This window comes from Pezoporus occidentalis, unplaced genomic scaffold, assembly GCF_034315485.1.
Source record: "Pezoporus occidentalis ecotype Australia unplaced genomic scaffold, CSIRO_AGI_Poc_V1 ctg11, whole genome shotgun sequence".
Taxonomy (NCBI): Eukaryota; Metazoa; Chordata; class Aves; order Psittaciformes; family Psittacidae; genus Pezoporus; species Pezoporus occidentalis.
In genome coordinates this window covers 5,412,422-5,426,934 of record NW_026912886.1, presented here as the reverse complement: position 1 = coordinate 5,426,934, position 14,513 = coordinate 5,412,422, and the positions used below count along the sequence as shown (strand labels likewise).

Below are 14,513 nucleotides of genomic sequence, written 5' to 3'. Positions count from 1 at the left end.
CACAAGTCTTAACCAACCTGGATCACCACAAAGAGATCCTGATCACTCACACACAAGGTGAGAGGATGTCCCATTTCTTCCACTGCTGAAGCCACTAAAATTTCTGCTATCTGCCCTGTGATACACAGGCAGTCCCAAGGAAGGACTGCATTTATACCAACAAACTGCTGCTGAGGCTGCACTCTGAAAAGAAAGACAAGACTTTACCCTCCTTTCATAAAAAGGCCAAGTAACCAGGCAGGATCGGACATTAGAGCATTTCCAAGACAAGCAGGTTGCTGCAGTACCCATCTCAATTCTTCTTATGGCCTGAAGGAAATGGCATCATTAACTTTGCAAAAGAATCAAAACAAAAATCAGTTTTCTTAAAGGCAGCAGCATTTTTGGGGCATGGAGCATATTTTCTCTCTTGTTGCTCAGCAACAGCCATTTATATACCTCATACCTCTTGTACAGTTTAAGGCATGGCATTTAGAAAGTGTTAATCTAAAGAGACATTTCCATCATGAAAATACATGTGACAATTTCTATTAATGTTTTATCTGAAAAACAACCTCACATAGCTCATTTACCCAATAGGAAGATCAGAAGCCTCGTGTTGTTCTGACCTGTGGGAATTCCCTGACCAGCCACATGCAGAGCTCCCAAACAGCATCCAGGGGACAGTGGTGACTCTGAGCTTCGCCCCAAGACACCACCACCACGAGCCTGCAATGCGACTGGCATTGGGTTTGCAGATGCAAGTCAAAGTGCCTCTCCTTCTTTCTTTTAAGCATTTCGATAAGGGATTCTTTGCATTTAGGGCCTGGTGCCTTGTAAAATGAAAACAGCTTGCACGTTGTTTGCCATACACACCTTGATTGTACAAGGTACAATCAGAAACTGTCGGCATGCCACAAAGAATCACTGCAGCAAGATTTACACCTTGGGAAAATGTCTGTTGACTTCTGTTTACCTGAAACTTCACCTTGCTTCAAGCGACACAAGAAAAGCTAAATCCCCAACACAGGATACGTACACATACTGCTACCGGCAACCCTGGTCAGCAAACACAAATGTAGACTTTTTAAAATTTCTTGAACTATTACAATTTTAGCAACCTTTCCACTGCAATTCAGAGGAAATCATCACCCTGCAAATCTATGCACTGGGTCTGACATCAAGGCCAGAAAACCCAGTGTTTTACCTTAAACTATCAAATCTCTCAAAGAACAGTTATATTCCCAGGTTGTAGTTGATAACATTTTTGTAAGGCACGTTTTTAAGGAGTTAACACACATGAACTGTTTAAAAGTTGTGAATTATTTTCATCTTTAAAACCATAACTTTCTACATTCCATGTTGACTGCACTTACCCTCTTCAGAATGTCATACTGAGAGAGACAGATCTGGTTTATACTCAGTCATTATTAACCCAGACAATACTTCACTATAAGCTGCTGCACGCAGGAACAGCATTTGTCAGCTCCTGTCGTGTTTCACAGACCCTCTTTCACAGGCTCTTCTCCACCTTCAGCTGCGGTGACCACCTTGTATGCTGTGATCATCGCTCATCTTGTGATGATGCCAGCAGCACCCACCACAGAAAGCCACTGGACAGCAATGGGACATCACATGCAGCGCTGCTGGGTACACCATGAAGTTGTCCACATGATGCTTCTGACAGGGCTTAACTAAGGCTGTACTGTCAATTACTGAAAAATAAATCATGTCTCACAAACAGGACTGGGGCAGGCCTGGACAAAGGTGTTAAATGGGAAGTGCAGCTACACGCTTCCCTACACCCCCACCACTGCCTAGAGCTTATGTAGTACAACAAGGAGTGATGATGTCCTGCACTACTGTCCCTGCAGCTCCCCACCTGCCCTGTCTGACTGCGGGGCTCCTCACACATCACCAGCCATCAGCAAACCTGCAGTGCAATAACCCACATTAAAACCATGGTGAAACACCAGTACTTCTACTTTACTTGCTGCAGTATACCATTCCCATTCAGGGCAGCACACTGATCAAGAAACACTCATTTAAAGTAAATCAGGCTTGAAAATGGATATTCAAACCAAAAATATCAATGCTTAAGAAAATATTTTCAACTGTTTCAATACTGTTTGAAACAGTTTTGATTTCTAGACCCGTCAAAGGAATGAAGGCGACTCTGAAAGATCTTCAGGAAGATGGCAATTACAGCTACATCAAACCCACCAATGTTTTGGTCGCTACTTGAGACAAACCAGCTGAATAACCACAATAAGGTCAGGGAAAACATCAAGCAGAAGCGTGACACCTACCCCAGACTGAGCGACAGGGAAATATTCACATAAAACTTCATTTGGGGTCATGCCCACACAGAGAGGCATACACTGCAATGCATTTTGAGCCGTAACACCACAATGAAGGCCAGCACTGAATTATATGCTAGTGATTTCAAAAAGAATTATAAATCTGCCTTAAAACCCCTAATCCATGCAACCTGAAAAAGACATTATAAGAGTTGTAGAAGAGCGGCCTGGATATTAAGCCAATGAGACGTATTGAAAAAAGAATATTAGGGAAAGGGTGCACAGTTTCATGTGTGTTTACAGTGAATGTTGTGGGTATATTACAAAAATACTCCAATTTAAGAACTTCTTAAAAGCCAATACTTAGAGAATACACAAAGCCCCCCATTCAAAGTGTCATGATTAACATCATGGGTGCCAGAATTCAAGATTCAAGAAAACAAATACCATGAGGGCAAATGAAAAGAGTGGTTTTGTTTTAACACCAAGATGATGCAAGTCATAACACAGACTGCACAGCATCATTACCTAAATGCTGAAATACATATTACTTTCAGGCCACTGGTACAAATTCAGTCCAGACCCTCATGTTTTCACTTGCTGATGTCACACAATGAAATGTTCTGGAGTGGATTTAAGATCTTACAAATCACCAGTCTCCAGAAACCTCGCCCACAGTACCCAGGGGAACTGATTCGTTTCTCACAACACGCAGCACAGCCCAAGTTTTGCTCGAGGACAGAAGGGGCTCACAGCACTGGCTGCAGCTGGTTCTTCATCCTGGGCTCCTACACGCAGAGAGAGGAAGCACTGTCTTTTGTCTCAGTGTCCCCGCTTCAGCGCGGAGCCATCTGCATCACTGCCATGAGACTATTTGGTGTATCTGGCACTCGCTTAGGCAGGAAGGGGAAATAAAGGGTTGTATTGATCGGGCAGATGCACTGCGCCGTGCCCTGCTGCAGCACTGGGGTTTGAAACAAGAAGTTATTGAGGAAAAAGTCGTGGAGCCATAACTATCACCTGGCTCACAGAGGTGAAATAAAGCTAAGTTTTCTGGTATCTGTAAAGCATCTGGTGTATGGAACATTGATGACTTAACTGTGAAAGCTTAACTCAAAAGTTAAAAATGAAAGGAAAGCTATTTGGCATAAATGTTGGTAGTAGATAAGAATGTACTTTTCCAAGTATCTCTCTGTAAAGTTGAGCTCCAATCTAAACAGCATTCTTTAGTTTTTACTTAATCCTAACCCCTGCTCTCCCCAAAAAACATAGTCACACTGAAAGTAAAACACCTGCTTGAGGTTCTATCATTGAAACAGAGCTTTTTCTGACTGAGCTAGACTTATTCAGGGAAAACTAGTTTTACTCAGCTAACCCAGAACGTAACTTTGTCATTACGGTCAAGTCCACACCACAGACACCTTTCTGCCATGTTATATAACAACGACCTGACATGAGTGAAGCACATCTAGTGAGGTTATATTGATTCCCACCATGCTTTCATGGGAAACAGAAAGTCCCCACGCGAGGAAACCAGAATGACCAGCTATGAACCAGCCCTCAAGCTCCAACTTCAAACCAGCCAGCAGTTAAACCTCCCACATGAGCCTCCACAAGAGGCAGGGGAAGCTGCGAAAGCAGAACTAGGGTTAAGGCCAATGCTGCTCTCAGGAACTCCCCAGCAAGAGCAGCTGCACTTCTTCCCCTGCAACCTTCAGCCCTGCTCCCATACATCCCCAAAGGGATGTAAATGCATGCACAGGAGTCACAACAGGGCTGCAAGCACCAGCACCACCAGCTCCCGAGTGCTGCCTGGCCCAGCCCATTTCCTCACTGCAATTCTAACCTCAATTAACATGAGAAATTACAGAAAACACCTCTGTCTTGGAGGAGAAATTAATGCCTTTCACAATAGCTGGAAATCATATTCTACATTCAGCCCTAGAGAAACTATCCCACTTCTATTCTGTGCAAGAAGAGATCTCTATCTGATTGTTTGCAACATGCCTATATAGCCTTTGTATTTCCAGTATATAAGACTGTCACAAGGAAAAGAGCACTCTGACATCAAATTCTAACAAGTTCTGCAAATGCTTCTCCTCATGTAAGATTTCTCTAAGGGAGACAATGTCCTAAACAATGACATTATTGTCTGGCATGTCTGAAAACGTCTTCCTTGTGTATTCTAGATCGTAAGCCAAAACTCTACTTACTTTAAACCTTAATAAACCATTGTACTAATAAACTATAATATGCTTGGCTGTACACCCTTCACCTATCTTAAACCCAAGAAAAAACAAACATTTCACTTACTTTCACATACATACAGTCTAAACCATCTATTTCCATCCCGTATCTCTTGTAACACAGATTTTCAGCGCTTTCAGAGGCAGTTGGTGTTTCGCTTCCAGGCAAAACGGGCTCAATCTCCATGGAAAATACTTCCATATTTCTTACATTGGTGTACACTAACTCATAAGGCTACTTGGGAATCTGTCTGGTTTCCTCAGCAAAACAACTGAGGTCATCTGCTTTAAAGATACTTATGAATAACCCATGGAGTCTGCAGAGAGTAACGTGTGACAAGCCATGTTGGGGCAATGAATTCCTGCATTGTTAGACCAACTCATAGTATTTTTACACTCTTGTGCTACAAAGAGCAAGAGCATCCTCCTGTAAATCACAAAGTAATTGCAAAACTCTTGTCTTGTGATAATCAAATGGAACAACTCAAAGCCACCATCAGTAAACTGCAGCAAGACTTCATGGGTTTTCATATCCATTTACAAAAAAGAGACCATGAGTATGAAAGTCACTCAGATGAGAAGTCTCTGTTCTCCTGTATTTAGGAGAATACAGGAGAGAAACGTGCAGTTTACATCTAACCATACAGCAATCTTGGGAAACTTGACACAACAAGTCACACATCATATTATTCCTGCCCCCCCCCGTGTTACCTACTACAAAGACAGAGCTCTTCAAAGCAATGCTGCATTAGCCTTTACATTTAACTGTAAAGCGAGGGCTCTTACCAGACCACAGTGTATTTAAGTAGCCTGGAAGAGTCTGCTCTTAACCATCCTCACTGTCTCCTAAGCGCTAAATAAACTCAACAAGTCACTTCTGCTAATTACCAGTGGCACTTTGGCACTTTTTATCCTATATGAATCACCCTTACAGCCCTACCAACAGCCACACCTGAAGTGATGTTAAGAGGCAGAAATGAAGACTCAATGAGCAATGAGGGAAATGCAACAGCTTTCAAGATATTCATAAAATAACCACAACTTTCCCCAAGCAGCAGGCAGGTAACAGCCTCAAAGATGACCCTGCAGGCACAGCTGCACTCTGCATCCCTGACTGTTTCTCCTCCAGTGTCATCTTCATGCTGCTCCCTCAGAATGCTTCACAGCACGGTGACCCCTCATTCGAACTTATTTGATGCCAGGGTTTGTACCTTCTTCTCCCTTAACATTTTAAGAAGCTTTACCCCAGCCTTCAGTACCTGCACGCCATTAGTATTTAGGAAAAGATCTGTGACACTTCTTGCTATTGTCCCTGAATAACAGGGCAAAGAAATTAAATCCATGCCACTAAGGAGAACAGATGGTGTAAAGACACAAGATCTCTGCTCTTATTTATAAGTAATTTTATATTTTATATATATTTATATATTATGTATAAATTTATATATATTTATAATATATATTTCATATTTATATTTATATACTTTCATAAGTAATCCATTTTCACCTTCTTCAGAATTTGCATTAAAATTCACTAATACATTAAAAGTTGGATCAATATGTGCAACCCACAGGCATACAGTAAGAGTGAAACTTTATTAGTAGTGCCTAATGTTTCCTGTGCTGACCTTCCAGCCGCCTAATGCCCAGAATTCAGCAAGAGCAGCACTCCCCTAATGTAATCACACCAAGTACTTAGTATTCTTTTAAAAACAAACAAGCAGAAGAAACCCAAAAAAACAACAAAGCTTTTAGCCAGCACTGATTTGTTTTTTACATTTGTATATATACTGATACATACAAATAAAACTCCTAAATACTGTGATTAACTGAGAGCAGGCATCAAAGCAGCTGTATTGTGACAGAAAAGGTGGGGGTTATGACCCGGAAGGCCAGGAACAGGAAGATCCCAAACCACCAAGATTATCAGCTCTGTATCTCTGGTGCTTTTCACATGTGTGCAGTGCTGGGCAGCCCAGGTTATCCATCTCACATAGAATTTCACATCAGGCTGCTGCCTGTAGCACTCTGAGACAGTGGGCTATGCTAAAATAAGATGAGTGGAACCGCTATGTCCCCGAGATGGTGAGTGTCCTTAAAGCAGAAGCTAGTCCTGAATATACTCTTGCTATTAAACATTAAAACTGGGTTTTAAGTGACTAACCTACTGCAACACTGCATACACAGTGCTTAACACAAAGAATTCAACAAGACGACATCCCCAGGATATGTTTTAATTTGTTTTCCTGCACAAATTACTCTGAACAGGTATACAACAGCAGTCATGCCCTGCAATAAGAGGAAAGCAAGAATAAAAGGCCCAATCTTTCAGATTTACATGCTTGATTTCAAAGCATGAATTAAGCAATGTGATTACTCACATGGAATAAGGATAATTTTTTGCAGTATCAGGCTTAAGCAAACCCAGGGTTAAGCAAAGCCAAGCAACACAGAGAACAGGAGGAAATGATGCAGTCCTAAGAGTGGCATAGAGCATGGACTGGCACCGACATGAAAGAGCTGCTCTCTGCCAGGAAGTCACTAAAAGCCTTGCTATTAGTGTTGATAGACAAGGCCTTAGCAACCCAATCATACAACACTCCATCCTGGATGCAGCTCAAAAGCAAAGCCAACAAAAGGAAAAACTTACTGTACAAAGAGCCTTTGAATTCAACTTGGTTTGAATTTTCTCTATCTCCCAGGCCATTTAGATAACAGATTTAATTCAGTGCCTAATGCATTTCTACTTAAAAGTTTTGGTACTAATTTAAACCAATCAATCTCTTAGGAGCATCATCACCCCCAAACAAAAACATGCCTCTGTTGTGGTGTATCAGGAATGGGGCTCTGGTCTATGAAAATAACTTGAGCAGAAAGACATAGTTTGAGGAAAAAGTCAAAGTCACAGACATGATGAATATTTCCAAGAGCCACAGCTTTAGTCTGACCCTAACACCATATTTTCTGCAACAAGAACCATCTATTATTAAGGGTAAATAGAGAGTTCTTCCTTGCTATTTCAGCAGCAGAGAAGACAAGCAGAAGGTGAGCAAGCTGCTGCAACTCATTCAAGTAGCTTGCTGATGGAGCAGCCGGAACAATAGCCTTGGCCAAACATCATTTCTTGGCCTCAGGCCCAACTGTACAAATACTCACTACCAGAGTCCAGCACAATACAGACAGTAGTAAACACTGCTCCACTCCAGCAAACACAAAACTGGATCAGAGTTAACCTCTGCGCCTTCAAGCGTACAAAATCAAACCCAACCAAGCGGAGTTCAGGCTCTGCTCATCCCTAACTTCATTCAGGCAAACCAAGCTAAGCTGCCTTTAATCAAAAGGCATAAAACCCACTGTATCAGAGGAGCTCTTGCTGCTTTTGGAGCTCAAAGTGAAACTGAGTCCATTACTTCCCACTAGCCAAGATGCCTTTCAAACCAGCAACGTCTGTACATATGCTCATATATACATGCATGCATCACAGACTCCAGTAATACAAGCAACGCTTCAAGTAGTCAGGTATTTGTTTAATGTATTCTTTGTGTTTTCAAGTAATGAAATCCAAATTCAATGTCCCTGTAGGACACCCCAAGTTGCTGGCTCCTCTGAGGTCAGCTGCAGACGCTGTTCTGACTTGCCAGAAATCCAGGCACCATCCCACTGGTACCCACAGGACACCAGACTTGTCAACTGAGCACTACTTTTCCCTCACAGCAGAAGCACCATTTACAATTAACCTATCACTTCTTGCTTTTTTTAAATCCTATTAAAAATAGACCATCCAGAAACAGTAAAACCTTGTGACACTGGACAGTTATGTGACTTCCTCCGATTCAACTGGTTCAATGAGCAAATCTCAATAACAAAAATGCTTTCTTTAGTCCTACAAAGGTTAAACAATGAGTCTCATTAAAGAGCGAGACAAATTTCTTTGTTATTAGAACAAGTGGAAAAGATTAAACTCCGCAAGGCCCCAGGATGAGCCCCACGCATCTGCCTGACCAGCCGCTTGGCTCCTTCCAACTCAACCTGGAGCTCTGTGGCTCACCAGAAGACAACAGTGGTCATTGCATGCATTTCCTGACACAGCAGGAGCTTGACAGCACTTTATCTCTTCATTTATTTCTCTAAAAAATAATAGTAATCCATTACCTAAGCCATCTGGCACACACTATAAAATCACTGCAGTAGAAACAGACTGTAAATAACCAGTGGCAGCTCAGCATACAGACACTATTATTCTGCAAGGATTGCTGATGACAGTTTGTGGGAGATTCCCACACAATCCACTAATATTATTAGGTAAATGTTTTAACATGATACCCGAATTAAGAGAAAAATAAGACCAATTATTATAAATAGGACCTTCACAATTATTTTTCATATAACAAAGAATTCACACAACTTTAAAGATGAGGTCTACAGAAAAAAAAAAAAAAGATTTAAAAAATACATTTTTGAATATGAAGCTGTGACCTCCTGTCCCCAAAAGCAGCTCCCAACAATGCTACACTCTCAGTGTTTGAGTAGGCTTCCCAAAAACACCCTCCCAAACACTATCTGTGCGCTGCGAGCAGCTTTCACAAACAGCTTGCTATCTCTCAGGCCCCACCGGCCTGCCCAGGGTGGTTTCATTTCCTCCTGCGGCCACGCTCAGCACCCAGGGGAACAGCTCTGGCTCAGGCTGGGCTCTGACTCAAGCCATTGCTCCTCTTGTTTCCCAAGGCTCACACTTTCTTTTAACAAGAAGGCTGGATTGCTGACATGTCACAAAGCTGCTGTTAGAAAGCCAAGAGGCTTTTCAGCTTCTTGGGCTGCTCTGGTTGGCATTCAACTACAGGAAACTTCTTACAAAAGCATAATAAAATGTCCAGGTTAGGGCAAACCAAGTATTGTTAGGTAATTACATCCCCAGCACCTCCACTTTAAAGGCAATAGGAATAGAGCTGGTGCAAAGCTGGGAGCTGCCACAGAGTTGCCATCAGGTTTGCTCTAGTGGCACAGCAGGTCCCTGAAGCAGAAAAGCAACTGAAATATCCCCTCTTCGGCTGTATTTTTTAGAAGAGACAGAGATACAGCTAAAAAAATACAATGTAAATGACATCTCCGTCATTTTCATGTGAAATTGACAGTAAACATCTGATTTCTGCAACAGTCTTTCTGCTCTAAACCACATGGGTCCAACTCAGAGGTAAGAGCAGGATGCCCAGGTCATGCGTGGAGTTGAGTGACACCCATCTCTGCATTACAGGGCAGCATGGCTCTGGAAGAACAAAGCAAAGACCTACTGAGACAAGTGGTTACCGTTTAATGCTTAGTAAACACTTATGTCACATGCAATAGTTTGAATGGCAATACACAAGACTATATCATTAAGGCAGGGGGTTTTAACCCACCAAAAAAGCTCATTAATAAGCACAGAAATTTGGCAATAGTTGTATTTTCTCTCACGCTCAAGCTGGTTTTTTGCTGTATTTCCCTCCCTATGTACCACTGACATACCCAAGATGAGCCATAACCTGGTCAAAATCTGCCTTTTGCCATCTTTGTTCGTAAGGACCTGGCACAACTGGACCAAGGACCAAGTTTCATAACACTGCACACAGAAGTAGCTGCCTGCAGACAGCCCCAGGAAAGCAAGAAAGGGCTCCTTGGGATGCTGGGGAGTCCACAAGCAGTGTTTTGTTCTATGCAGTTCCCTCTGACACTTCCCTAACTTAATTTACTGCTCATAAACCTCAAACTGAACCATTTCAAGGACAGGGCAGCAGGACTGAAGGTCAGGTACCGAGTTCAGCTTGCCCAGATGGTGCTCACCCACAAAACTGTTTCCTGATTGCTCTGTGTTCAAAGGAATATTGCCACTCACTTTAACTGAAATTGGCTTAGGCCCTAAGTTAGGAGTGAGCTGGCTGGAGCCTCCTGCCCCTAATCTCAAAAATACTGGAACAGGAGGAATGTATTGGTAGCAGCAAGAATGAAAATAAATGAATGTCTGACTGCACAGATAAATAAATAAAGTGTGCTGTGCACAGCCATACAAAACCGAAACAGAAATCCCGGGAGGGCAAAGCAGCATGCTCTAGGAAAGCATGGCTTGAAACAGAAACACCTCAAACCCAGGCAAAAAAGGATAGAGACGGAGGACAGAAATGACTGAATGTCAACTCTTCACTCTGACTTTAACAGAGGTGACATAAACACAGCGATCTGATCTGATTTGTTAATTTTCATGTACAGGTGCTGGGGCTTGGTTTTACACATCTAAAGCTCACAAAGATGTGTAACACAAAACATGGCAGTTCAGCCAGTGCAGAGAAGTCAGATGAGCTCCATGTCTAGACAAAGCATTCTCACTTGTTCTTAATTTCCAAGGAAAGCAGATTACATCTAACAGGAACCGACACATGGCCTAGATTGTCCCTATCAATTTTTATGGATCAGTACAAGTAGGTCAACAGTTACTGAAATGCTGATCAGCTACATCTGATCACAACTCAGCAGGGCTATGGTGATACAGGAAACAGAGAGAGATTCTCCCAAGTTTGTTTCCAAAGTCAAAGAACCAAAGCTTTCAGAAATGATCTTACAGCAGAACCACCAACCTGCCAGTGATAGATGCCCAATGGGACAAGTTAAAGAGAGCTCACAGGCATAATATTTTAAATAGGAATGCCCAGGATATAACCCATGGAGCAGTTTTAAACTGCTGCATCCCACAACTGAAGCTAATGCCTTCAAGCAGGGTCTGTACCCATAGCATCACAGGATATAAAGTCAGGCACAGTTTGGGCCCGTTGTTCATAACTCTCTTGTGAGTGTGCCAGAGCAAGTCCTTTAACTTAAATCCAATTTCCAGATTAACCATAACCATACACAACAAAGAGGCTGCCTACACAATGAGGTCACCGAGTTTAGACATACACCTGGATGAATCAAGGAACAGGATTTTCACAGGAGTGACTCAAAATTGTGCATTGCTAGTTCCTAACAAAACAGAGTTTAGCTTGGGAACATAAGAGTTCCTTTATGCTATTTCAAGGTGGCACACGGTTGGGACAATGGGTGCTACTTTTACACTGCCATGCAAAGGAACCAGATTAGAAGGCTCACCAGTGCATGTTAGCAAAACTGGACACACTGAAGCATACAGCAGAGAGCCCTACTTCCACAAACGACAGCTGAAATACAAGGTCCGTGTCTCCTATTCTCAGACAACATTTGCAGAGATGCTGACAACCTTCTTGCGACACTGGCCATCCAGTCATTGACGTAATTCTGCCAATTGTTTCCAAGTAACTCACACGAACACAGCTACCTGAGCAACTCGGGCGAGCTGGGACATGGGTTTCCAGTTAAGAGAGCTCTCAGGCTCTTTGCTCCAGGGGGGGCACATGCACTTAGACAGCCAGCAATGACAGACCCTACCTTGCTTGCCAGCATGTTCTATGCCAACACCATACGTTAAGCGTCAGTGCTATACTGGAAGCTCTGGTGCTTTAAGCAGCTGTCCTGAATGACAATCCTGACTCTGCCTGCCAATACAGAAAAGATGAAAAGTCGCTCTTTCTGTGCCTACATATGGCTCTGAAGAGGACAAGAACAGCCTCTGGTGTGAAGCACAGAAGCAATCTCACTGGCCTTGGTCACCCAGCATGTCCCTACTGGAGGATCATGCCTGTGCTTGTCTGACTTTGCATTTGCTCTTTTTACCTCTGCGTGCTATGACCTTACATCCATTATTTATGTTACTTAATTAAGGATGAGATACTGAATGTGATTTAACCAGCATGCTGCCTTTACCTGGGGAAGAAGACAGCAGAGACAATTTCTCTTGAATGCTCTGCAGCTCTCCTATCCCAGCACCCAATGCAGAGCAAAGACTTCCTTGGGAACTACAAGGGGTCCTGAGCTTTCTACTGTTACACAGTCCCAAGACAACAGGACACGCACATTTTTGGGGCACCTCCTGACCAAAGGATTTAACCAGTCAAGGAAATTAATTCAAGGTCTGGCAGGGTTGGAAATTAAAAACCTAAGTATTTCTGATCAACTCCTTATGAGGCATCTTAATTCCGTAAGAACCTCCACAGAGAGAGATGAATCAAGAATACCTTTCCAATGTAACTCCTCACATAGAGGCCTATTGGGCGCCTGGGAACAACTCTGCAGCACCATTTCTCTCTTGACCAGAATGGTAATTTTCATCCTGTATTGCAACGACAACAGAGCTGTTTCTCTGTGAGACACAAGGCACTAAGATGCCTCATATCCACTAATGCATTAGCACTCTGGTGGTGCAGGCATGCACCTCACTTCCTCACATTCAATCTCTCCTACACAAATACACTATTCAGATATGGTCAAGCCTATTGAAGTGACTCTCTGGTTTGATTTGCACTGATAGACAGTCAATGTGTTGTCCACTGCATACAATGTAAATAAGGTAAACTATTCATGCCAAAACAAAAAGCCTGTTTCCTTTCCCCCCTCACACAAAGAGCTAGACAGGGGATAATTCTGGAGTATGTCATGCACCGGCTCAAGCATCTGGATGCCATGGCATGGCTTTCGATGAAGCACTTTGTGCAAGCTTTCTGACAGAACTATTTGAAGTTTGCTGCGCTGCACTGTGGTGCTCAGTTCTGGTGACCCCAGTCAACTCTTCCACCCTTAGAAACTGAGCTCTGTCCTTTTTTCCCAGTTTTTTACACCAGATCAAGGCAGAGCGATGAAGACAATGCATTGTTAGTGGAGAAAACAATCACTTCCACAGCTATCGATCTGCAGGCTTGGCCATCATCAGGATGTTCAGGGCAGTAACTACTTCCAGGTGGAAGCTGATGAGGTACTAACACACAAGGCTAACAAGATTAGGAAAATGCCTGTTTGAAACGCATATGAGAGTCACACACAGCATCACTGCTGACTGTAGGGCTTCTGAACGACTGCCAAGAGAATAAATACAATCTAAAGGTGCAGTGTCACCGAAAAGGTTAGTTTAATATCAAAGCGCCTATGCTGTAGAAGTGGTTTCTCTGCAAGGAGCAGGGCGGTGTTTCTGAAGGAGACAGCCGAACAGCGCAGACCCGCGTGCAACGGGATGGCCATTCCAACCCGAGGCGCTGCAAGGAGCGGCGCATCCCTACGGAGACGGCTGACCCGCCCGCTCCCGGCACGTCCCCGCTGCCCAGGCCGGGGCGGGCGGCACGGCCGTTCCCCTGCGCTGCTCTGCGGGCACACACCGCCGCAGCCTCCCCACGCCCGGCCCGGGAGCAGAGGGCCCTGACGCACCGGGCCGAGCACGCACCGCCGGCGGGATGCGGCTCCATCCTGGGAAGAGGCGCCGGCTCCCGCCGGGGCGTCTGCCGGGGCCGCGGCTGGCAGCGCCGGCCCCTGCCTGGCCCTGCTCGGCGCGGTGATGCCAGCCCGGGCCGCGCTCCCCCTCGCCCGCCCCGCGCAGCCCCCGGCCCCGCCGCCGCCCTACCTTCGTGTAAAGCTCGGAGGCTGCCATGGCGCAGGGCGCGGGCGGGCGGCCCCTCTGCGGCAGCCCGGCGGCGGGAGGCGGAGGGCGGCGGCGGGAGGGAGGGCTGAAAGGAGGCGAGAGGGAGGATGCTCAGGCGGCGGCCCGGGCGCGCCGCGCCATGTTGCTACCTGCGGGGCGGCCGCCGCTCTGTGCATTGTGGGAGCGGCGCGGGCGGGCGGGCGGTGCCTCCCACCGGCGCGGGCCCCGCCGGTGACCGCTGCGTTCCGCGCTGCCGGGCCCTGGCAGCGGGACACCCGCCCGGCTGCCCCCGGCCCGGCCCGCGCCTCCTCCCGCCCAGGGCAGGAAGCGGCATCCCTGCGCTGCCTGTCCAGAGAGCGCAGTTACCGCTCGTTCCTGCACCGCCGCTTCGGGTTTGTTGTTTCACAGCCAGCGCTACTCGAGTTGCGGTCCGCGACCCGCCCTGCAGCCGGGGATAGCCCTGCGCCCTCCTCTAACCCTCAG

General features: G+C 45.0%; 1 protein-coding gene across 1 annotated transcript in view; it reads right to left on the bottom strand.

Moving 5' to 3' along the window:
- The window catches only part of MYO5A (myosin VA), a 100,222-nt gene extending 86,004 nt beyond the window's left edge, over window positions 1–14,218 (bottom strand). The window contains exon 1 of the mRNA XM_062628305.1: window positions 14,013–14,218. Coding sequence (XP_062484289.1) covers window positions 14,013–14,039 — 27 coding nt within the window. The 5' untranslated portion in view covers window positions 14,040–14,218. The remainder of the gene's footprint in view (window positions 1–14,012) is intronic.
- Between the last annotated feature and the right edge of the window lie 295 nt (window positions 14,219–14,513).